The sequence below is a fragment of the Mobula hypostoma genome, chromosome 6, assembly GCF_963921235.1.
Source record: "Mobula hypostoma chromosome 6, sMobHyp1.1, whole genome shotgun sequence".
Lineage (NCBI taxonomy): Eukaryota > Metazoa > Chordata > Chondrichthyes > Myliobatiformes > Myliobatidae > Mobula > Mobula hypostoma.
The window spans coordinates 168,383,567-168,410,649 of record NC_086102.1 but is presented as its reverse complement, the minus strand read 5'-3'; the positions used below and the strand labels follow the sequence as shown (position 1 = coordinate 168,410,649).

General features: G+C 42.7%; 1 protein-coding gene across 12 annotated transcripts in view; it reads right to left on the bottom strand.

Moving 5' to 3' along the window:
• The window catches only part of myo3b (myosin IIIB), a 488,192-nt gene that overhangs the window by 367,023 nt on the left and 94,086 nt on the right, over positions 1–27,083 (bottom strand). For 11 of the 12 annotated variants that reach the window (XR_010018457.1, XR_010018458.1, XR_010018459.1 and 8 more), the window contains one exon: positions 19,056–19,121. The exons of the other annotated variant lie outside the window; for it this stretch is intronic. Coding sequence is in view for 8 of the 11 variants with exons in the window: in XM_063052211.1 (XP_062908281.1) it covers positions 19,056–19,121 (66 nt within the window). In the remaining 3 variants the exon portion in view is untranslated. The remainder of the gene's footprint in view (positions 1–19,055; positions 19,122–27,083) is intronic. 12 annotated transcript variants of the gene reach the window in all.

Sequence of the window (27,083 nt, the reverse complement as noted above, 5' to 3'; positions counted from 1 at the left end):
CTTCTCTTCTGAGCCACAGCAGCAGATTCGCTGCCTGAGACCCAGTACACTGAAGCTCCTCTCTGGTAGGTCATCCCCCTCAATAGTATCCAAAGTCGTTTTCTTAGTATTGAAAGGAACGGCCACAGGGGTACCTCTGCACTGACTGCCCATTTCCCTTCCTTCTCCTGACAGACACCCAGTTACCTGCCTCCTGCAACCTCGGGGTGACTACCTCCCTGTAACTCCTATCTTTCATTTCCCCAGTCTCCCATCGAGCTGCAGCTCCAGTTCCTTAATACGTTTTTGGAGGAACTGCAGCTCGGTATACCTGGCATTTACCTGGCTGGAGGCCTCCCAGAATTTCCACATCTCACACATGGAACAAAACGCAGCCCTTGGAACAGTGCTCTAACATTCAAGCAGATCAGATACATCTAGATCTGCCTAATATATGAACTTTGCTGATGTTCAATCAGAAGTATTATTTTCCCCCTCCATAATTTATGGAACAAATTATAATTCCTATCTCATCTGACAATACTGCAGCCAAAATCAGATAATGGATTGAATCTGTGTTAGTTCTCCGACAATTCAGCAAGCTGTACAATAAACTCAAAAGCTTCAATGGACCTTCAAGTATTCACACTGAATGTAATGCTCTCTCTTGCCTGGCTTACATTGAAGAGCTCTTCACTTTTAAATGATGACTATTTAACGTGCAGATCTATACTTAGTGTTATAACTTCCTCAGGTTGAAAAGAGTACTTAAAAAAAATCAATCTGTTATTCAGCTACTAAATGACAAAACCAAGCAAACAAACTATATCAAGACTCCAAACATCATACCAAGGAAAGACGGGCAATGCTGAGAAGCAGACATTTTAATCTCAGTGATAAAGTGAAGGTAAGCAAACTAAGTGTATTATTCAAGCACACATTACACATAAGGCTTTCACATTATGGATATTGCAATATTACAAATATTAGAATCAGAATCAGTTTTCATATCACCAACATATGTCATGATATTTGTTGTTATGTGGCAGCAGTACAACAATAATAGAGTAAAAAACTGTGAATTACATAAGTGTGTGCATATATATAGGTTAAATTAAATAAGTAGTTTAATGTCCATGCAGAAATTGGATGTCAGAGGGGAAGAAGCTGTTCCTGAATTGTTGAGTGTTTGGCTTCACACTTCTTGTGGTAAACCATATATATAGGTTGTAACTGGGTTACCTGTCTGGACATGCCTGGACATGCCCCTCTGCTGACTGCTCCTGTGGCTCCTCCCACAGACTCCTGAATAAAGGCGATTGTGTCACTGCTCCTCCCTCAGTCCAGGACAGATACTCAGCATGAACGTTGGTCCATTTACTGTTAATAAAAGCCCTTCAGTATTTACTCTACTTCCAGACTTTTGGAGTAATTGATAGTGCATCAATTCTATTAACAGTAACTTTAAAGCATGGAACACGTTCTGAGACCCGACAAGCTAGACCTCGACCCACAAACACTTGAAGCCGGAAACGCTTTTGAACTCTGGCTAGCCTGCTTCAAATCATACCTGGAGGAGATTGAAGTGACCAAGTTCACCGCGAAGCGCAGAGTTCTCCTCTCCAGGGTCAGTCCACGGGTCTACTCAATGATCAGAGACCAGCCGAGCTATGATGGCACGATGAGCGCCCTCAGAAGACAATACCTGCAGCCGGTAAGCACCATCTATGCGTGACATCGCTTAGCGATGCGGCAGCAGCAGCCCGGAGAGTCAAGCGCTGAGTTCGTCTGGGCCCTACAGACATTCGTGCGGGCCTGCAATTGCTGGGGGCTGACGTCCGAAGAGCATGAGGAGCTCCAAGTAAGAGACACCTTCGTCACGGGGACCAGGTCAGTCTATGTGCGCCAGCGGCTGCTGGAACACGCCGCTCTTACCTTACGTTCGGCGACTGAGCTGGCTGACACGCTGGAGGTCGCTCTGCACAACTCTGACGCTGTCCAGGCACGCGATCTCCCGACGACCTTGTGGATGCCACAGACCCCGCAACCCGCCGGCAAATCGACCATGGCTGCTGCCAGTCTCGAGTCCACAAAGTGTTACTTCTGCGGACTCGAGAGGCACCCCCGGAAATGCTGCCCGGCCTGAGAAGCTACCTGCTCCAGCTGCGGAAAGAAGGGCCACTTCGCCAAGGCCTGTAAGTCCAAACTGCGAGCGGGATCGAGCAGCACTGCGTGCGAGACATGGGGGTCGCCATCTTGCCTGCACGCCGCCACCATGTGCGAGACATGGGGGCAGCCATCTCGGTCAGTGCCACCTCGAACCGCCTACGACCCACGGGTGCTCACCAGGCGACCAACGGGTGCTCACCAGGCACCCCTCCGCGCCCGACCAAGACAGCGACTTTACTCTGGCCCCCATGACCCTCGACCAAAGCGCTCCCCACCAGCTCGCAAGGTCAATGATGGGCATCCTGGTGGAGGGGCGCAGGACAAGCTGCCTGTTTGACACAGGCAGCACGGAGAGTTTTATCCACCCGGACACGGTGCAGCATTGCAGACTCGCGATATGGCCGGTCAGCCAGAGGGTCGCCATGGCTTCTGGGTCACATACAACAGACATCCGGGGGGGTTGTGTAGCAACACTAGTGATGCACGGCATAGAATATCGAGACTTTACGTTACTGGTCATGCCTCAACTGTGTGCCCCTGTGCTATTGGGGCTCGACTTCCAGAGCCACCTGAAAAGTGTGACAATGGAGTATGATGGGCCCCTCCCACCAATCACTGTCAGAAATGCTCAGTTTTGTAGGAATACGTCACATACCCCGCTACTGACCACACACACACACCGACCCGCACATCCCACCCAACACCATGCCAACAGCTGCACTACCGACACCACTTGCGGCCTCTCCACCCTCAGGAACCCTCCCCCACCGCTGTTTGCCAACCTGACCCCCGACTGTAAACCTGTGGCAACTAAAAGCAGGAGGTACAGCGCGGGGGACAAAGCCTTCATTAAGTCGGAGGTGCAGCGGCTGCTCAGGGAGGGGGTCATTGAGACAAGCACAAGTCCTTGGAGGGCGCAGGTGGTCATTGTTCGGAACAGGGAGAAAAATAGGAAGGTCGTGGACTATAGCCAGACCATCAATAGGTTCATGCAGCTCAACGCGTACCCTGTACCCCGCATCGCGGATATGGGCAATCAGATAGCACAGTACAAGGTGTACTCGACCGTAGACCTAAAATCCGCTTACCATCAGCTCCCCATCCGCCGGGAGGACCGCCCTTACACTGCCTTCGAGGTGGACGGCAGGCTTTATCAATTCCTGCGCGTCCCCTTCGGTGTCACAAATGGTGTGTCTGTCTTCCAGAGGGAAAAGGACCGGATGGTGGACCAGTGCCAACTGAAGGTCACGTTCCCATATCTGGATAACATCACCATCTGCAAGCACGACTGGCAGGATCACGACAACAACCTCCGAAAATTCTTCCAAGCAGCCAAAGCTTTCAATCTCACCTATAACAAGGACAAGTGTGTATTCGGGACCACCCGACTTGCTATCATTGGGTGCGTCGTGGAGAACAAAGTCATTGGCCCTGACCCCGATCGTATGCGTCCCCTGTTGGAACTCCCTTTTCCCAACACCCTCAGAGCCCTCAAAAGGTGCCTGGGCTTCTTTTCATATTACATCCAATAGGTCTCTAACTACGCAGACAAGGCCTGCCCCCTGGTCAAGTCCACCACATTTCCCCTCTCAGCCGAGGCCCACGCGGCCTTCAGCTGCATTAAAGGGGACATTGCCAATGCAGCAATGCATGTGGTGGACGAGGCCATTCCCTTCCAAGTAGAGAGTGACGCTTCTGACTTTGCACTGGCTGCTACACTCAACCAGGCGGGAAGACCGATGGCGTTCTTCTCCCGTACTCTTCAAGGCCCTGAAATTCGGCACTCTGCGGTGGAGAAAGAGGCCCAGGCCATAGTGGAAGCTATTAGGCACTGGAGGCACTATCTCGCCAGCAAAAAGTTCACCCTGCTGACTGACCAGCGCGCAGTCGCATTCGTGTTTAGTAACCAACAGCGGGGCAAAATCAAAAATGATAAAATTCTTACTTTCTTTTTAAATCTTTTTATTAATTTTCAAAATTATAAATTCAATAACAAAGTTGGTACAAAGAGACTGGAATAATCTTAATCAGCATATACAAAAAGGATTTTAAGTAACATAGGAATAATAGACTTCCAAACTCATAATGAAATTAGTCATAAGAAAAGAAATAAAAACAAAAAAAATATATAAACAAAAAAAATCCCCAAAAGAAAAAGAGAAAAAAACCAAAAAAAACAGAACAAAACAGGGCTAGACCAATATCTTGAATCAGACACGTTCAGTAATGTCGTCAACTCTGCTCCTCTATTCATATAATTTAAGTTAGGAAAAAAAAAGATTCGGAAAGGTCAGATTACATCATATGAAAATGTTGCATAAAAGGTTTCCAAGTTTCTTCAAATTTAACCGAAGGGTCAAAAATATCACTTCTAATTTTTTCTAAATTTAAACTTAATATAGTTTGAGAAAACCATTGGAAAGTAGTAGGAGGGTTGATCTCCTTCCAGTTCAACAAAATAGATCTTCTAGCCATTAAAGTAACAAATGCTATCATCTGACAGGCTAAAGAAGACAAAGATCTGTGTTCTACCATTGGCAATCCAAAAATTGCCGTAATAGGATGGGGTTTTAAATCAAAACATAGAACTGTTGAAATAATATCAAAAATATCTTTCCAATATTTTTCCAAAGGTGGACAGGACCAAAACATATGAGTTAAAGAAGCCACCTCAGAGTGACATCTATCACAAGTAGGGTTTATATGGGAATAAAAACAAGCTAGTTTATCTTTGGACATATGGGCTCTATGTACTACTTTAAATTGTATTAATGTATGTTTAGCACATATAGAAGAAGTACTAACTAATTGAAAAATTTTATCCCATTTCTCTATAGGTAGACAAAGTTGAAGTTCCCTTTCCCATTCTTTTTTAACTTTATCAGATATATCTGGCTGTAATTTCATAATTATATCATAAATAATTGCTATTAATCCCTTCTGAAAAGGATTTAAACCTAAAATTTTTATCAATAATGCCAGTAGGATTTGAAGTTGATGACCAGGGACTGCCAAGTCTGCACAGAGCGCAAACCGCACTTCTACTGACCTGAAAAGGCACAACTAATCAAGGCCACCCGCCCCTTTGAGCGACTGAGTGTCGACTTTAAGGGCCCCCTTCCCTCCACCGACCGCAATGTGTACTTTCTTAACGTAATCGACGAGTACTCACGGTTCCCCTTCACCATCCCCTGCCCCGATACCACCACCACGTCAGTTATAAAAGCCCTGCACAAGCTCTTCACTCTGTTTGGATACCCCTGCTATATCACTGTGTCCTTGTTTATGAGCGATGAGCTGCGCCAATACCTGCTGACTAGGGGTATTGCAACTAGTAGGACCACGAGCTATAATCCCTGGGGGAATGGACAGGTGGAGAAGGAGAATGTCACGGTGTGGAAGGCCACACTCTTAGCCCTCAGGTCAAAGGGACTGCTGGTCTCCCGCTGGCAGGAGGTCCTTCCCGAGGCACTCCACTCCATCCGCTCCCTGTTATGCACATCCACCAATGCCACCCCTCATGAGCGACTCTTTTCTTTTCCCAGGAAGTCGACCACTGGGACTACCCTACCAACTTGGCAGACGTCCCCGGGGCCAGTGCTGCTCTGGAAACATGCGAGGAGCAATAAATACTCCCCGATGGTCGAGAGGGTTCAATTACTTCATGCGAACCTCCAGTATGCCTACCTGGTTTTATCCGATGGGCGGGAGGACACGGTCTCCATCCACGACCTGGCGCCCGTAGGAGCACCGGGCCCCTACCCTGAACACTCCATGGTGACTATTAACCCCGTATCCACCGATATATTTACCCACGAGACACCGCACATTCCAAGCCCGACACAGACACCACATGACACTCCTATACTGGGTGCGACGCACACGCACGAGGGATTACCGACGGCTATCGTGCTGACACCTCAAGTCAGGCCGGAGCCAGCACAACCACCATCGTCGGTGCAATTACCACCGGTGCTACATAGATCACAGCGACGGACTCGACCGCCTGCTAGATTTGACCTGTAAATATCCTTGTTTTAAATATTGTCAGTCACTTCACCCCACAGGACTCTCTTTTTTAAAAAGGAGGGGTAAACCATATATATATGTTGTAACTGCGTTACCCGTCTGGACATGCCTGGACATGCCCCTCTGTTGACTGCTCCTGTGGCTCCTCCCACAGACCCCTGAATAAAGATGATTGTGTCACTGCTCCTCCCACAGTCCAGGACAGATACTCAGCATGGACGTTGGTCCATTTACTGTTAATAAAAGTCCCTCAGTATTTCCAGTCTTTTGGAGTAATTGATAGTGCATCACTTCTGTGCCTTCTTCCTGATGGTAACAATGAGAACAAGGCATGACCTGGGTGGTGAGGGTCTTTAATGATGGGCGCCGCCTTTTTGAGGCACCTCCTTGAAGATGCCCTGGATACTACAAAGGCTAGTGCCCATGATGGAGCTGATTAAGTGTACAACTCTGCAGCTTACTTCAATCCTGTGCAGCATTTCCCCTCCACCCCCACACCAGATGGTGATGCATTAATACATTTGGAAATCAAGGGTGCTTCAAAATGCTTATGCTCATTTACTTCCGTTTATAAACTGCAAGAAAATATTCAGGGGAATATGGCATCAGAGTGCAGAGTGAGTGAGGATTTATTACTTTTTCAGCAAAACTGGGCTGTTCATGGTTTTGAATTGCCGTTCCTTGCTTTTCAAAATTGCCAGTAATTTAATAGTTCTTTAGTAGCAAATTCATTTTATGCAAAAAACACACCTGATATATCTACATGCAATTTCGAATACATTTCTTGATCAGCTACAACACTTTTTCTCTAGTTTATCATTATCAGCTTTCACATAAAACACTATCACATAATGAGTGTCCAAATAACTGTAATCTCTCACCCACCCTCTTCAGACAAATTTTACCCCCTCTTTTATCTGCGTAATTTGTGTGTGTGGCCTTGTGCAATGCTGTGAAGAATGACAAATAACAAATTAAAACAGATGCGCAGTGTTCGATAAATATAGCCGCCACCTGCATGATGGCTGTTCGGGTAACAGAAATTTAACTTTACACAATTCACAAATCATTACTGAAATTTATGTGAAAAAAGTAAACAAACACAAAATGTATGTATTTTCTCAACTTGCATTTCTTGGCACATTCACAGGTGACGTGGCTTCATGTTACAGAAAATCATTTTTGAGGAACGCAGTCCACACTGCCCTTGCTACCCCGCCCCCCACCACCCTCCCGTAATACAGGAGACACCTGCAGGTAGATGTGGGTTAAGGCAATGTGCATTTCAGTTAGAAACTTCATTGTACTGGACCAAACTTACTTATTATTTACTAGGAAAGTCCAACTTTGGCACGCAAGCTAATACTTATTCTTCAAGTGAAAACATTGAAACAGAAGAACTGGAAATTTATCATGATACTGCTTGTGATGTCTTGATTTGTACCAAACAACTGCTGCTTTTACCTGCCTGGCTATATCACTTGTAATGCCAAGCATATTGAAAAATCTGAGATGATTCTGCACTTAATCATGCTGTTTAAAATCAAAAATTTCCCTTTCTGTACAAATAAATTAAACTATCTAGGTTCAGATTAACAAATCAATCTGACCTGAGATCAGACACCATATTAAACCCGAAGATGTTTTTTAGTGGTTCAAGGTCCCCAGCAATTGATGCACAAGTCCAATGCAGCAATTAAGTAGTTCAGCATGAACTCACCACTCTCAGAGACTAGATGAAGTACCTTCTGACATTATTGAGTAGCATCAAGGCATTTATTGTATTCAATCCACAATCTATATCCTTTCAGTGGCAAGAAATGATGCATGGCAGATTATGGAGCTAGACCAATTGTATTTCTATGATTCACATTACTCAAAAGGCAAATAATTATGAATTGTCCTGAAATTGCTAAGGAATAAATCAAACAATGAAATTAATGCCCAAATTAACTTGAGGCATCATTATGAAATGTTTTAATATATAGAAAATCATTCATATATATTTTATACTGTACTTCAATTTTGTAAAAACAGCCATCAACATGCATTTATAACAAATGCACCCATTTCAATGGATTGATTCAGAATCACGTTAATTATCACTATCTTACACAAAGTGAAAACTATTGTTTTGCAGGTGCAGAAAGTACAAAGTACAAAGAAATAAAATTACTATAAATTACAAAATAAATATATTGAGAAAAAAGGAGTACAGATGGTTTAGAAATCTGACGAGGCAGGGGAAGAAGCTTTTCCTGAATTATTGAGTATGAGTCTTCATGCTCCTGTACCTCCTCCCTGTCATGGCTCAAACAATGAGGGTCTTTATTGATGGATGCCACCATCTTGAGGCTTTGCACTTTAAAGATATCCTCAATGGTGGGGAGGGTTGTGCCTCTGATAGAGCTCGCTGATTCTACAACCCTTTGCAGACTCTTGCAATTGTATGCTTTAGCACTGTCAGAATCAGAATCAGGTTTATTATCACAGGCATGTGACATGAAATTTGTTAACTTAGCAGCAGCAGTTCAATGCAATACTATACACAATATAGAAGAGAAAAATAAATAAAATAAAAATAATAAAATATAAATAAGTAAATCAATTACAGTATACATATATTGAATAGATTTTTAAAACATGCAAAAAACAGAAATACTGTATCTTTTAAAAAGTGAGGTAGTGTCCAAGGGTTCAATGTCTATTTAGGAATTAGATGGCAGAGGAGAAGAAGCTGTTCTTGAATCGCTGAGTGTGTGCCTTCAGGCTTCTGTATCTCCTACCTGATGGTAACAGTGAGAAAAAGACATGCCCTGGGTGCTGGAGGTCCTTAACAATAGATGCTGCCTTTCTGAGACACCAAGCCCTGATGATGTCCTGGGTACTTTGTAGGCTAGTACCCAAGACGGAGCTGACTAAATTTACGACCCCCTGCAGCTTCTTTCAGTCTTGTGCAGTAGCCCCTCCATACCAGAGAGTGATGCAGCCTGTCAGAATGCTTTCCAGGGTACATCTGTAGAAGTTTTTGAGTGTATTTGTTGACATGCCAAATCACTTCAGACTCCTAATGAAGTATAGCCACTGTCTTGCCTTCTTTATAACTACATCGATATGTTGGGACCAGGTTAGGTCCTCAGAGATCTTGACACCCAGGAACTTGAAACTGCTCACTCCTGCTCACTCTCTCCATTTTTGATCTCTCTATGAGGATTGGTATGTGTTCCTTCGTCTTACCCTTCCCGAAGTCCACAATCAGTTCTTTCGCCCTACTGACGTTGAGTGCCAGGTTGTTGCTGTGACACCACTCCACAAGTTGGCATATCTCACTCCTGTATGCTCTCTCATCACCATCTGAGATTCTACCAACAATGGTTGTATCATCAGTAAATTTATAGATGGTATTTGAGCTACGGCTGGCCACACAGTCATGGGTATATAGAGATAGTAGAGCAGTGGGCTAAGCACACATCCCTGAGGTGCATCAGTGTTGATCGTCAGCAAGGTGGATGTGTTATCACCAATCCGCATAGATTGCGGTCTTCCAGTTTGGAAGTCAAGGATCCAGTTGCAGAGGGAGATGCAGAGGCCTAGGTTCTGCAACTTCTCAGTCAGGACTGTGGGATGATGGTATTAAATGCTGAGCTATAATCGATGAACAACATCCTGACATAAGTGTTTGTGTTGTCCAGGTGGTCTAAAGCCATGTGAGGAGCCATTGAGATTGCGTCTGCCTATTGTCACCTATTGTGGCGATAGGCAAATTAGATTAGATTAGATTCAACTTTATTGTCATTGTGCCGAGTACAGATACAAAGCCAATGAAATGCTGTTAGCATCTAATCAGAAATGCAAAGAATAGTGTTATTTACAAAATAACTGCAAATAAAAAGTAAGTGCTACAGCACACAAATATAAAAGTACTGACACAGTACAATATGGGTGCAATACTGCTTAGCGCTGTGATGTGAGGTTCAGCAGGGTCACAGCCTCAGGGAAGAAGCTCTTCCTGTGCCTGCTGGTGTGGGAGCAGAGGCTCCTGTAGCGCCTACCGGATGGGAGGAGAGTAAGAAGTCCATGGTTAGAGTGAGATGCATCCTTGATAATGCTTTTCACCCTGCCCAGGCAGCGTTTATAGTAGATGTTCTCAATGGTGGGCAATTGGGTGCCAATAATCCGCTGGGCAGTTTTCACCACACGTTGGAGTGCTTTGCAGTCCGATATGGGGCAATTGCCATACCACACTGAGATGCAGTTGGTGAGTATGCTCTCAATGGTACAGCGGTAAAAATCCGTCAGTATCCTGGGACAGAGGTGAGCTTTCTTCATGCTCCTCAGGAAATAAAGGCGCTGTTGTGCCTTTTTGATCAGGATGGAGGAGTTCAGGGACCAGGTGAGATCCTCGGAAATGTGGACACCAAGGAATTTGAAGCTTGATACACACTCCATTACAGCTCCGTTGATGTAGATGGGGACGTGAGTGTTGCTCCTAGCATGCCTGAAGTCCACAATGATCTCCAATGGGTCCTGTGATACAACCAGTCAGAATGCTCCCAACTGTACATCTGCAGAAATTTGCTGGAGTCTAAAATGACATATTAATTTTCCTCATACTGCAAATGAGGTAGTCACTGATGTGCCTTCTTCAAGATTACATCAATGTACTGGGACCAGGTCAGATTATTTGAGAAGTTGGCACCCAGGATCTTTAAGCTGCTCAACCCTTCCAGATACAGGGTCAGCAGTCTGACACCTTGCAATGGTTCACCCTCATGAAGGATGTTCTGACATCGGTCTCTGAGACAGAGATCACAGGTTGCTGTTAAGTTTCGCCCTATAGGAAGTAATGGCATGCAAACTCTGCCTCAGCTGACGTGCAACCGATTGTGTTTCTAATTTCATGCAGAATTGCCATTTTACTCATATGATGGTCTTCTGTATGTTGCACCTGGACTCCTTGTAGGATTTTCAATCGCCAGTTTTGAATCTCACGAATCTGGCCTAAGCAGACTATGGATCTCCTGTCTCATCCAGGGTTTCTATTTGGGAAAACTCAGTATGTTACTGAAGGCACACACCCATCCACATGGGTCTTGATGAAGTCAGTGACAGCTGGTGCATAGTCATTTAGAACCAAATACAAATCCCTAAATATTAGGAACAGGGTACTGATTGTGGATGATCAGCCATCATCACAGTGAATGGCGGTGCTGGCTCGAAGGGCCAAATGGCATACTCCTACTTTTGTTTTTTGTCTCTTGAATATGGTCCAGTCCACCAATTCAGTTAATAGAACCAAACTAAAGGTCACAACTATAGAGCCTTCAATTCCATAATGGAAAATAAGTGAGTAACCATTTTATTTTGCAATGATGATTTCATTAAATATTCCTACAAAAATGGATTAGGTGATTAAAAAACATGATGCATCAAGTCAAGTGCACAATATGTTGGATGCTTACTGATTGTGAATGTCACCATATATTACCAATTGTCACTGAAGAGGATTGTTTGCCTTCAAACGTGTTACTTGTTTTGAAGAAAAATCACTTCCAGGGAGCAATCGAAAGGCAACTTATGCAAGCAGCTCTGATGGGTACCATCAAATATTCCCATTTCAGTCTGCTACAGCTGAGAACCACAACTACATCCAAGGTCTATACAGTTAGTAATGTCATTTTAATGCGATTAACAATCTATCGTTACATAAAATCAGAACTGGAATGGACTCCTCTGGTTGCTGGCGCGATTCCCCTTTAAGACAGCAGAACAGAGGTTGCCCAGCTGGACTAAAGGTTCAATTAAGAAATCAAGGCTTTCGCTTCCCAATACCAACCACCTTGCTGGCAAACTTACAGTCAATGGTAAATAAAATGGAAGATCTCGGGGCTAGGGTGTTGTATCAGAGGGACATTGGTACCACTTGCATCTTTTGTTTCGCAGAATCTTCATTAAGCCCTTCCATTCTGGAGGCCGCGATTCAGATTGATGGGTTCACAATACATCGCCAAGATAGGACTGTTGAGTCTTTCGAGGGCAGGGGAGGACCAGTGTGCTTCATAATCAACTCCTTCTGGTGTATGAATGTGGTGGTGCTGTCCCACTCTTCTTCACCAGGCCTGGAACACCTCCCAATCAAGCGCCGTCCACTTTACCTGCCACGGGAGATTTCAGCAATCATTTTGGTAGCGATGTACATCCTACCTCAGGCCAATATCAAGCAGGCTTCGGACAAGTCAGTGATGTGATCAAGATGCATGAAACTGCACATCTTGTGTCTTAACCGGCCAGCTTGAAAAACATCTCTAAATAATTATTACCAACAAGTCACTTGTCGTACCAGAGGAGCCAACGCACTGGACCACAGTTACATCTTCATCAAGAGTGCTTACCGTGCCATCCCACGCCCACACTTTGGAAAGTCTGATCACCTGTGTGTACTTCTACTCCCTGAGAACAGGCTGAAACTGAAGACCACAGCACCAATAGGGAGGACCAAAGAGGGAGGTGCAGGAGCACTTAATGGACTGCTTTGAATCAGTGGACTGGACTGTATTCAGGAATTCATCTTCAAGTCTGAATGAGTACAACAGGGCTATCACTGACTTCATTAAAACCTGTATGGATGAGTGTATGTCTATAAGAACTTACTGTACATGCCCAAACCAAAAGCCGTGGATGACTACGGGGTTCGTCATCTGCTGAGGGCTAGGCTGTGGCATTTAAGTCAGAAGACCCAGGTCTATACAAGGAAACCAGGAATGACTTGTAGAGGGCTACTTCAAAAGCTAAGGAACAATTCTGATCGAGGTTGGATGCACATCAATTCTGGCAGGGTTTTCAGGCCACGATTTCCTACAAAGCAAAACCCAACATCGTGAATGGCAGCGATGCTTCAATACTAGATGAGCTTAATGTTTTTTTACACTTGCTTTGAAAGGGAAAATAAAACTACAGTAATGAGGATTCCTGCAGCAAATTATGACCTTGTGACCTCTATTGACATCAGCTGTCTTTAAGGAAGGGGAACCTTCAAGGGGCAGCAGGCCCTGATGGAGTACATGGTAAGGCTCTGAGAACCTGTGCCAACCAACTGGCGGGGGTGCTCAAAGACACTTTCAGTCTTATTGCTTTAGTTGGAAATTCCCACCTGCTTCAAAAGGGCATCAATTATACCAGTGCCCAAAAAAAGCTGTGTGAGCTGACTTAATGACCCATCATCCAGAAGCACTCACATCTACGGTGATGAAATGCTTTGAGAAGTTGGTTATGGCTGGAATCAACTCCTGCCTCAGCAAGGACACGGACCCACTGCAACTTGCCAATCGCCACAATAGGTCTATGGCATATCTCACTGGATCCACGCAGCCTCGGATCACCTGGACAATACAAATACCTATGTCAGGATGATTTTTATTGACTACAGCCCAGCATGTAACACAATCATTCCTACAGTTCTGGTCCAAAAGCTCCAGAACCTGGGACTCTGTACCTCCCTCCGCAACTGGATCCTCGACTTCCTAACCAGAAGACCACCACCTGTGCAGGTTGGAAGTAACACCTCCACCTCGCTGACAATCTACACTGGCTCACCACAGGGATGTGTGCTTCGCCCACTGCTCTACTCTGTCTGTACCCATGACTGTGTGGCTAGGCACTGCTCAAATGACACGTGCAAGTTTGCTGATGATACAACCAGTTTTGGCAGAACCTCAGATGGTAACGAAAGGGCGTCCAGGAGTCAGATATACCAACTATTTGAGCGGTGTCACAGCAACAACCTTGTGCTCCACTTCAGTAAGACCAAAGAACTGATTGTGGACTTCAGAAAGGGCAAGATGAGGGAACACACACCAGTCCTCAGAGGGATCAGAAGTGAAGACAGTGATCAATTTCAAGTTCCTGGGTGTCAATATCTCTGAGGATCTATCCTGGACCCAACATATCGAAGGTATAAAGAAGGGAAGACAGTGGGAGCTTGAGGAGATGTGGTATGTCACTAAAGGCATTCACAAATTTCTACAGATGTACTGTAGAGAGCATTCTAACTGACCGCATCACCATCTGGTATGGGTTGTGGGGGCGGGGTGCTACTGCACAGGATCGAAGCAAGCTGCAGAGAGCTGTAAAATTATTTAGCTCCATTAGGGGCTCCATAGTATCCAGAGCACCTTCAAGAAGCAGAGTCTCAGAAAGGCAGCGTCCCTCAGTAAGGACCCCCATACACATATGTTTCCTCTAAGATGTGCGCATGTGCATGCACACACATCTTTAGCTACTAGCGGACAAAGGAATTTAAACTGTGCACAAAAGGTGGTCACCCTCTACCTCATTGGCATGTTAAGTACATTTCACAGTGGTACACAATCACATTTCCTTTTCTGGTTTCTGATTTGACAATGTGGAGTTTGCTATAATTTGTCTGAAGATTTCAGATCTGGCTTATTTATATTCTTTTTATTATAGAAATTATTAAATCTCTATGTTAACTTCCAAAGAAGCAAAGGGCATGAAGCGAAAAAGAACTGATAGTTCATTTTAAAGTAGAATGGCTTAATGAAACAGTAGAAACTGCTACACCAAAAGCTCATGAGGGCAGGAATACGCAGCTACAAGAAATATTTATGTACAATCCAGAAACTTGTGTGTATTGTCGTGATGTAAAAGTTGCCGGAGAATTTGCGAGTGGGAAGAAGTGGAGTGCTATTTGGAACCTTGACTTTTTAAGGCGACATTCAGCAAGTAAATCACATATGGACGGTGTGCAAAAGCTCCAGCAAGAAAATCCTTCATTACCCACTACAGGCCTGCTACATGTTTTGTGAGAGTGCAGATGAACGAGTGAAAATGATCAAATCCAGAGGAGATCGAACTTCTTATTGATAGTGTTTTGCTAGCTGTTAAAATGAATACCTCTTTCTATAAAATTCAGTGCACACGTGTTGTTGTCACTGGGCAAAAAATTGCACAGCACAAGATTTTTGCACACACTGGTCATTACAAATTAGAAGGAACATTGCCCACCACCCAGGACATGCCCTCTTCTCATTGCTACCATCAGGAAGGAGGTACGAAAGCCTGAAGGCACACACTCAATGATTCTGGAACAGCTTCTTCCTCTCTGCCATCCAATTTCTGAATGGACATTGAACTCATGAACATTACCTCACTATTTTTTTTATTTCCTACTTCTTTTGCACTATTTATTTAATTTAATGCATATATGCGTGTGTGTACACACACACACACACACGCACACACACACACACACACACACACACACACACAGAGTAATTCACAGATATTTTTCTCTCTAGTATCATGTATTGCATTGTACTGCTGCCGTGAAGTTAACACACTTCACAACATATGCTGGTGATATTAAACCTGATTCTGGAAGAGAATACTAGAAGGTCATATTAAGCAAAGAACAAAATCTACATGGCATTAAAGGGTAGTTGTAACGTATATAAGACACATGATAATAACAAATCATGCATAATTAGCACAGTTAATCTAGTAATGTTGTTTTGAACTCTAATTGAGAGAAATCCACATTTAGTTGCGAGCACTAAGGAGGTAAGACAATATCAGCATCCCCTTTACCCAGTCAAGCAAGGAAACATTTCTCCCATTCTAGTTCGAACATTTCAGACAGTTTACTCTGGTTATTCAATTGCACAATACAATCCACTCATAAATTGTCAAACCATCAAAGTACAAACCCAGCTCTTGAGTTTGGTTACAAATGATTAGAAGCAACTGGATGCGCAAACTTATTTTCAACCCTCTCTCAGAAAGAAGAGCAAAGAAACAAACTGTATGGGAAAACAGATTTATCCCGCACATTTCTGCTTCTTTGGTCTTCTTCTGCATGAGCATTGTGTTATGCACCATTTTGCTGTTTGGCAAGAACCCAACAGGGGGGACTGAGTTTGGGAAGGTCCCCTGCACTACTCAACCGCATGAGCAGTGGCTTCCAATGTAGCATTATCTGGCACAAGCCCATGTAATTTCAGAAATCAGGAGAATCTATATTCCAGACTTATATTGTGAAATATTTTTACCTTTATTGAAAAAGTCCTGCTCCTTCTGAATCCATTTGAGCTTACATATCTAATCTTTATTTAGTCATTAGGTGTGGGAACAAGGTAGATGATCAATTTTTGGTCTGCACCTGGACCAGAACGAAGGAGCTCTCTGAAAGGCCAGTAGGGCGACATCCACAAAGGGATCCACTACTGTGTCTTTCGTGATCTCGCCCTTAGTGGGAGCATGTGGTATATGGGCTCAAGGATATGAGGAAGCAGAAGGCACTACAGTACACACACTGGAATTCACTCTGATGGCCTATGGTCATAGAACATAGAATAGTACAGCACAGTACAGGCCCTTCAGCCCACAATGTTGTGCCGACCTCAAACCCAGCCTCCCATATAACACCCTACCTTAAATTCCTCCATATACCTGTCTAGTTGTCTCTTAAATTTCACTAGTGTATCTGCCTCCACCACTGACTCAGGCAGTGCAGCATGGAAACAGGCAATTCGAACGATTGAAATCTCACTGACTCTTACGCCAGTCCCATTTTATTCCTCCCAATTTTCATGTTGAAAGGTCATCAACCTAAAGAGTCAATAATTTCTTCACCACCCCCACCCCCCACAATGTTATTGCTCAACATTGAGTACTTCTAATGTCTCTTATTTTCAGCCCCTGCTCGCATCACCACCCATAGTTCCAGTATCTGAAGAATTCGACCTTAGTGATTATGAAGAAACACTTACTAAAGATTTATTAAAACTTCTTTCACTGCTTTTGTAGCTCAGCTTAGATTATTTTATCTGATCCTTGATCCAGACAGAAAGCCCATCATCAATGTAGCTAACCATTGCAATATTGTTAGAAGTAACCGCTTCAAACCACATGGAAATCAAGCTCCATCTTGACAGTAAATTTTGCCATATGATACTATCATTCTACTAAATTCATTATTTTACAACAACAGATCTAGCAATCTAAAACTATAAACAGAAACACTGGAAATACTTGGCAGCTTCTGTGAAAACAGAAATAGTTAACAATTCAGGCAAATGACCTTTTAATCAGAACAGAAAAGAAGTGAGAAATCAAACATGTTTTAAGTTGGGGAGAGATAATGAGATGACAGGGAATGTCTGCAAGAGATTGAAGACCAAGACAGTCTGAACGACTCGTGGTTGCAGTCAGCTGAGAAAGGTTTATAAAGGGTTATAAATCACAGCCAATCTGTCTGGAGGAGAGACAACATGAGATGAATATGAACAGGGACAGGAATGGAATCTTGTGACTGTGAGGTAGAAACTAGAGACACTCAAAACTGCATTTGCTGAAAATAAGAAATAAAAACAGAAAGAGCTGGAAATACTCAGGCAGCGGTGGTGGGAAGGAATGGGGTTAAGGTTGAAAGTTGAAGACCTTTCAGCGGAACTGGCTGGTTCTGGTATAAACTAGACCGGGGCAGATGATGCATGATTTAACCCATCCAACCTTGAATGGCAGTGTACATTTAAATAATTGAAGTGCTCTATTAGCATTCATCCTCAATGATGGGGGAACCAGCATGTGCATGTAAAAAATTATAATGATGTATTCACAACCATCTTTAACCAGAAGTGCCAAATTAATGATCCATCTGGACCTCTTCAGCTTTCAATACAGCGACAAGAAGCAGATGAAAGCACTGGATTCAGCAAAGTCTGAAGGGCCCCAACATAATTTCAGCTATCACACCAAAGCTCTTATGCTGGAACCAGCTGGTTAGGTTGTGCAAGGCAGTGCTCCCCATGCGCTTGTGACTTTGACTCTTGTGGATCGAGTTTGCAAATTTCAGAGATGCCAGCAGAATAATCTTTGCAAGGAACTGCAGTAGGAACCCCCAACAAGGACTGGGAAGGGGGAGGTATGTGTCTAATCACCCTCTCTTGAAGTTCAGTGCCACTATCATCATCATCAAGAACTCAATATCCTTGGGATTATCATTGAGCAGAAAATCATCAGGCCAACCCAGAGATATCGTGGTTATGAAAGCTGGTCAGAAGTTGGACAATGTGCTGTGAATGACTTTGCTCCTCATTACCCAAACCTCTCTCACCATCCTCAAGGCACATTAGCAATGTAAAAAAGCAAAATATACTTAACAACACACACATGCTGGAGGAACTCAGCAGGCCGGGCAGCATCTGTGGAAAAAAGTAAACAGCTGATGTTTTGGGCTGAGACCCTTCATCAGAACCCCTGTTTACTCTCTTCCATAGATGCTGCCTGGCCGACTGAGTTCCTTCAGTATTTTATGTGTGTTGTTTAGACTTACAGCATCTGCAGATTTTCACTTGCTTGAGAATATACTTAACCTCATTGAATGCAGGGCCATGAATATTTAAGAAGCCAAAATGTTTTTCATGCACACCAAAGCAGTATGCTATACTTGATAACATCAATTTTGTTATTTTCGGACTGAGAATGAGTTGCTTCCACTCTTCCCCGAGGAGTAGAAGAAAACCCATGTGTGATTTTTTCTTAAATGTGGATGGCCGATGCAATCAAATACCACAACAACTTGGCAGGCTGAGATCTTTGACCAAGACCATTAAAACCTAGTTTGACTGTTACTCACCTATCACTGGTATGCTTTGTCTAGCATCCGCAAAATGCATTGCAGTTATCCTTTGAGGGTCCTCTAACAGTACCTCATAAAATATTTCATTTATTTGGAAAAAGTGATGTTTAATTTTAAATTTTAGTGATGATATAAAGCCAAAATCAGATTGGCTGTCATTTTTTAATCAAAATTCAATGCTACAAACTAAATTGAACCCTGGGTTGAAGAAAATACATACTGTGAAATGAAGTTGTTGAATCCTTTACACCATTTTTCTGGGTGCAATAAAGTAGGCGGTGGATTTCTGAAAGAGAAAAACCACAATCAGAGGGCAACTTAAGTAGAACTTATGAAGTTGTTTTGTAAGGTTAGATTTATTTTTTCATCTGCATGTCTTTGAATTCAGAGTTACATATTGCTAAATGTGCAATTGCAATCTGAAATGAAAGCAAAATGAAAATAAAAAATGCTGAAGGAAATAAATAAGAAATTTTCCATCAAGAGAAATGTAGTGGTTGATGATTTTCAGAAGCTCAACATATTTTCGATTATTTTACTGATGTGCATGCACATGTATTAATATGCACCTTGGTTATGACATCAGTAATGTAAAACTATAACCAGTGAGGCTAAGCAAAATACTCAAATAAATTTCAATGCTACCTAAGCCAAAAAACTTTATCATTGAAAATCATCATAAATGAATATTGCTGCAATATTTCAAATAATATGCACACCTTTGCTCACCCCATTTTCAAGAAGACATTGATTAATAGCTTAACTCAGACCGAAGTGGAAGTAATAAGTATGGTTGCCCATAAGCTATAAGTTATGAGAAGACTCATAACTGAACTTATTTTCAATGCAGTGAAAAAGCTGAAAAAAATGATTGCCTAGATTATAGAAGTCTGGGACATGAATAATAGAGATGCAAATCAGGGATTTTAAACTATGTTGAAATGGTGAATAAATGCAAAATGTACTCCAAAATGAGACTAAAATAATCTGTCATAAATGCAAAATAAGCTACTATTACTTGATTAATTCATTTAATAGTGACCTAGATAAAAATCTTGTGAAGAATGATAGTAGCAATTGTCATGATAAGTGACTAATAAAATACTCTGAATCATGATGAATTTTTATGCTTCTGGCCTCGTGGAAATGTCAAATGTGAAACAAAATGGTACGGGTCAAATAATATAAATTGTAGTTTCAGGGTAACGTTACAGGGTATCATTAAACAACTATCATGGGATCAAACAGATAATTCACAAACTATCATTTTACCTGCATCCACATTTTTTCTCTCCCGCATCTAGACAAAATGAACTACCCATAGAACAGTATTCAGGAAGCCTGCTGAGTTTTCTTACTATTAATTTAAATAGAAGCAAATATGGGAAAATTCACTTATGTACAAGTAACCTTTCTCCATTCTATACTTCATGTGCAATGATCAAACAATCTGATATACCTTGGCATGGTTGAATCAATTGTAGACTAAATCTCAAAAGGTTTATTAAAAGGGAAAAGCTTGACTGTTCTTCATCTGAGGCATTGAGTGCTGACTTTCTCCTACTTCCAGCAAAATGTCGACGTTCCCTTTGCCTCCACAACTCACTGGTTTTTCTCCAGAAGTTTGCTTTTTTTTGTTCTAAAATTTTGAAGTGCAGACAGTCAAGAGCCTTTGCTTCCCCGAGGGTGGAAATGTTAAGTACTAGAGAGCATAGCTTTATGGTGAGAGGGTATAAGTTTACAGGATATTAGTGAGGCAGGTTGTTTTATTTTGAATTGTAGGTACTGTACCTGTAATGCTTTGTTAGGGGAGAGAGCAGAGAAGAAAGAGGCATTTAGACATACCCATAAACAGTGAATTAAAAAAGCTAAAATTTGGATTCTGAGATAGTGGGATCTTCAGCAAGAGATAGAGATGGTTCAACAATAAGATCGTTTCCATTGCACTGACAATGGAAATGTACTGAAGACTAAGGAGGACCAACTATGGTGGTCGAGACCTGTTGGTGTTACAACGTCACTTGTGATGACAGATGTCTTAACTTAAATTGGGGAAATGACAATATTCTCATCCAAGCTCAGTCCACCCCATTAACCTTTCAAGGGAAATTGAGAATTGGCATGAAGTGTTTCATCTAAATTATGCTCAGCATGGAAGATTACTGAGTCACCATTTGAAGCAGGATGGTCAGCACAAATTAGAAAGAAGCTTACTTATTTGATTAGATTTCATAAGATTGAGAGTCAGTTTTGAGGACATCAAGGATAATTTCCTTCCGTTAATATATGATTGTAATGCAGTCTCATATGGATCACCCAGCAGATGAGAGCCATCGTGGAGAAGTTTGGAAGGGTGATTCTATACAACTTATTGCTTTTTTATTCTACAGGTCAACTCTACTAATTTAGGCACACCTGGGTCACTACTGAACAAAATAATTGCTGGTTCCACAGTCATCATTAAAACATAGAGCACGAAATGATACAGCACAGGAAAAGAGTTTACAGTCCATAATGTTGTGCTGAACTAATTAAATTAGTAATTAAATGCCCAACTAAATTAATCCCTTCTAACTACACAATGTCCATCTCCTTCCATTTCCTGCACATTTATGTATCCAAGCGCCTCTCGAATGGTTCTATATCAACCTGTGTGGACACTTCCAGAAAGCTATGGAATCAGACTCCAAGATTCCCCCATACATCAACACTGTCTTGCCATTAAAACTATACTATTTCTTCACATTTGATCTCTCAAAGTGCAGCACTTCACATTCACCTGGATTAAACTTCATCTGCCATTTCTCCACCTATATCTTGAAATGATCTATGTCACTCTGCATCCTTTGCCAGTCTTCTACATTATTGACAGCGCCACCAATCTTTGTATTATCTTCAATCTTACTAACCCATCTATCTTATCACAGCAGAGATCCCAGTACCAAACCCTGTGTAACACTAGTAGTCACACATCTCCAACCAGAATAAGTCCCATAGACCACTACCCTGTCTTCTGTGGGCAAGACAATGCTGAATCCACATGGCAAATTCACTATGGATCCTACGCATCTTAATCTTCTATATGAGCCTCACATGAGGGACCTTGTCAAGTTTCCTACTAAAATCCAAGTTGACAACATCCACAGCTCTACCTTCATCAATCGCCTTCAAAAAAAAGGTAAGATATTACCTGTCTCATTTCCAATTACTTAAAGAGATGAATATAAATGTCTCATCTATTGTGGGATTTGAATTCATACCTTCAGATCCTAAGTCAGAACTATGTATGACTGCTCCCTCATGATTTTCTAATTAGTAGACTCCCTCATTAGATTTTCTAATCTTATTTAGAAATTTAAGTTTCATACTTCAGTGTTTAATCTTTCTATTACAGCTGAATTATTAAACCATAATTAAAACCCAGTATTTTTTTTTAAATTTGGTCATCAATATAAGCAAGAAAGCAACAAATTTTGCATTTAACAATTTAAATAGTGTTTCATAAACATAGAGATTCTGCAGGTGCTACAAATCCTGAGCAACACACACAAAATAACAGAGAAACTCGGCAAGTCAGGCAGCATCGATGGAGGGGAATACACAGTCAACAATTTGGGCCGAGACCCTTCATCTTTTCTGGAAAGCAAAGGAGGCAGAAGGCAGAATAAGGTGGTTGGGCGGGGGGTTGAAGGAGTACAAGCTGCCAGGTGATATGTGAAACTAGGTGAGGGTGATGGTGGATGGGTGGGAAGGGAGGTTGAAGAAAGAAGCTGGGAGGGAATAGGTGGAAGAGGTAAAGGGATGAAGAAGAAATAATCTAATAGGAGGTGACAGTGGACCATGGAAGAAAGAGAAGGAGGGAAACCAGAGGGAGGTGATAGACAGATAAGGAGAAGAAAAAGGTGACAGGATAACTAGAATGGGAAATGGAAAAGAGAGGAGGGAGGGGGGAGAAACTGAGGAAATCAATGTTCATGTCATCAGGTTGGAGCTATTTGGACCGACTACAAGGAGTTGCTCATCCAAAGTTTAGCCTCATCATGGCAGTAGAGAAGGTCATGGACAAATATATCAGATTGGGACGTCAAATTAAAAAAGGTAGCCACTGCGAGATCCTGCCTTTTATGGTGGACAGAGCGAAGGTGCTCAACAAAGTTTCAGCTGTTTTGGGGTTTTGCCCAAACTATTGATCTCCAATCTCTGCCATCCAAGATCGTGCTTGCTAGCATTGTTTTCAACACCAAACCTTTGGAATTCTAATGTGGCCAGCACTCTGATTTCACAGAGGATTATTCAGGATTTTCAATGCCATGAAATTAAGTAGCTAATGAGGGCAGAGTCCAAACATTGTGTTACAATAATTGTTCACATTGACAAGCTTTCATGAGTTTATACAGAGTGACCATGTCCAAGCCTGAATTCAAAAAGTCCAATTTAGAAAATAAATTTAAGTTTACAAAAAAATACTTGGACCCCTATTTCCTAGATGTCTAAAGGATAGATTTGCCTGGGGCAAATTGGCAACAGTCAAAAATGACAGGAATTAAAATCTCAAGCTCTTGACAACTTTATCAGTCTCATGATTTTTGCAAACTCTTAAGTTTGTTTAACCTGCGGCTTAATTGGCTTATTTTTACATTGCTATTATGCATCCACATGGACCATTAAATTTCTTCTTGATGTATTCAAGCTGCCAACATGTTGAACAATTGTTGCTATGGAGGATGTTAAGTGTATGGCAGTTTTTAAGTGAAACAGTGTGATTTCTTCTTCATTAACATTAACGAACTAGAAGATGGAAACACCAGCTCCATATAATTCCAAAAAAAAATTATATATAAACCATCATCTGGAAAATGAAAATAATCAAGAAGGCATAAAAGTGTTCAAGACTGGTAACTTCTCAGTTTATGTAAAAGCAAATTTTAGATACACTTAAAAGCATGAAAATTAACAAACCATACCTAGAATGAAAACAATGAAGAATATCACTTTTAAACTGATAAAATGTCACAAGGCATGTTTTGGGTGAGTGGGCAGAAAGGGGGAGTAAAGATACGTCCTATCATTCACTCAAAACCAGAAGCAGCCGCAACAACGCGGAGTCACAGAGCAGTGACCTCGAGTGGAGAAGTTAGTAAAGTTGTCGAGTCAAGTCAAGTTTATTGTCAATCAACTGTATACATGTATATAACGTACAGTATATAACCATATAATGTATATAGAAACAAGATGTTACTCCAATCCAGGGTGTAAAGCACAGTACTAAACATAACACAAGAATACTTATGAAGGTAAGGATAAAATCTACAGATGAATCACACATAAATAACAAACTAGTGCACTAAAATTAAATATTATACTGGAACAGATTAACCAGTGACACTGAATAGGATGTGGCAGGGAGTTCAGAAGCCAAATGACCTGGGGGAAGAAACTGTTTCTCTTTGTAACCGTTCTTGTTTTTATGCATCGTAGTCTCCTGTCTGATGATAGAAAGTCAGAGGATGCTGGATGGATGGGTGGGATCCTTGATAACACTAAGGGCCCTACGTATGCAGCAGTCCTGATAAATGTCACCATAAAGCAGAAGAATTAAAGAGGAAAGTAGTGGAAGTTTCTCAAATGATAGTCAATAGGATCAGCACCACATATAGCTATTAAAGTGAGCACTAACATTCAAAATGGAAGTGAAGAGCAACTATATCTAAAAGGGAAGAATGCAAATAAAATTGAGGGTTAAATAAAACCTTGCCTACACTAAGAGCAGAAGCCTTTCACATCTACAGTAATGAAGTGCTTTGAGAGGTTGGTCATGGCTAGAATTAACTTCTGCCTAAGCAAGCATCTGAACCAGCTGCAATTTACCTACCACTACAGTGGACAGGTCTACAGTGGACAGGTCTGCAGTGGACAGGGATACAGTGGACAGGGATACAGTGGACAGGTCTGCAGTGGACAGGGATACAGTGGACAGATCTGCAGTGGGCAGGTCTATACAGTGGACAGGTCTGCAGTGGACAGGGATACAGTGGACAGAGATACAGTGGACAGGTCTGCAGTGGACAGGGATACAGTGGACAGGTCTATACAGTGGACAGGTCTGCAGTGGACGGGGATACAGTGGACAGGTCTGCAGTGGACAGGGATGCAGTGGACAGAGATACAGTGGACAGGTCTGCAGTGGACAGGGATACAGTGGGCAGGTCTACAGTGGACAGGTCTATACAGTGGACAGGGATACAGTGGACAGGGATACAGTGGACAGGTCTGCAGTGGACAGGGATACAGTGGACAGTTCTGCAGTGGACAGGTCTGCAGCGGACAGCGACACAGCAGACAGGTCTGCAGTGGACAGGTCTGTAGTGGACAGGGATGCAGTGGACAGGGATACAGTGGACAGGTCTGCAGTGGACAGGTCTGCAGTGGACAGGGATACAGTGGACAGGGATACAGTGGACAGGTCTGCAGCGGACAGGGACAAAGCGGACAGGGACACAGTGGACAGGGATACAGTGGACAGGGATACAGTGGACAGGTCTGCAGCGGACAGGGACACAGTGGACAGGGACACAGTGGACAGGGACACAGTGGACAGGTCTACCGTGGATAGGTCCGCAGTGGACAGGGATACAGTGGGCAGGGATACAGTGGACAGGTCTGAAGTGGACAGGGATACAGTGGACAGGTCTGCAGTGGACAGGGATACAGTGGACAGGTCTATACAGTGGACAGGGATACAGTGGACAGGGATACAGTGGACAGGTCTATACAGTGGACAGGGACACAGCGGACAGGGATACAGTGGACAGGGACACAGTGGACAGGGACACAGCGGACAGGTCCGCAGTGGACAGGGATACAGTGGGCAGGGATGCAGTGGACAGGTCCGCAGTGGACACAATTTCACTGGATCTCCACTCGGCCTTAGACCACCTAGACAATAGCAATACCTATGTCAGGCTGTTGTTTATTGATTACAGCTTGGAGTTCAACACCATCATCCTTTCAGTATTAATCAACAAGCTTCAAAACCTGGGCCTCTGTACCTCCCCATGCAACTGGATCCTTAACTTCCTCATAGGGATACCACAGTCAGTATGGGCCGGTAATAATATTTCCCCACTGACAATCATCTTAGGCACAGCTCAAACCCCATTTATTAATCTGCCGATAACTCCACTGTGACAATGGGCACACAGGAATGAGACGGATCGGCTGATTGAATGGTGTCAAACGACAACCATATACTAAATGTCATTTAAGTCCAAGAACTTGATTGTGGAATTCAGGAAAGGGAAGTTGGGTGAACACACACCAATTCTCAATGAGGGACCGGCGGTGTAAAGGGTGAGCAACTTCAAGTACCTGGGATTCAACATCTCATTGGATCCATCCTGGGCCGAACATATTGATGCAATCAGGAAGAAGGCATGTCAGTGACTCTGCTTCATCAGAGGTTTGAGGAGACCAAAGCCTCATGCAGATTTCTACAGATCTATCGTGGAGCACATTCTAACACATTTCAGCACTGTCTGGTATGGAAGCCTCAAACCACAGGGCCAAAAGAGGCAACAGAAAGGTTGTTGACTCAACTAGCTCTATCACAGGACCTCCTCAAAAGGGGGGTGCTTCAAGAAGGCGGCATTCATCATTAGGAACCCTCTCCACCCAGGACACGCCTTCTTCTCATTACTACCAACAGGTAGGAGGTATAGGAACCTGAAAAGTTTTAGGAGCTGCGCCTTCCCCCTCCTTATCAGGCTTGTATGTTACTCCAGCCCTGTGGCTGCCTCTTAAAAGCACTCTGAAATGGCCAAGTAAGCTACCCAGTTCTGTTAGGAGTTGGGCAACAAGCATTAGTCTTGTCAGGAACATTCAGAACCCAAAACTGAAATAAAGTTGAAAAATGAACAATCTCTAATTATTAAAATGGAAATACAACAATGAACCACATAAATGGGCTCAAAGGAATTACGAAAATCAAGCTAACTATAAATAAATGAACATTAGTCGTGTTGTTGCAAGGTTTACAGAATGGTTTATGCCTGTGCGTCATTCAATGCACAGCTGGTCAAACTGAAACAGGTTAATATGGGCAGAATTAGCTCTAAACGTGAAGCTAATTATTGTCCATTGACAAATTTATGCAAGAAAGATTTTAAAAAAACACTTTCCATTTTCTATATGAGTATTTTAAATCTTCCTCACACCATAAACCATGACAAATATTATACTCAGGAAAGTG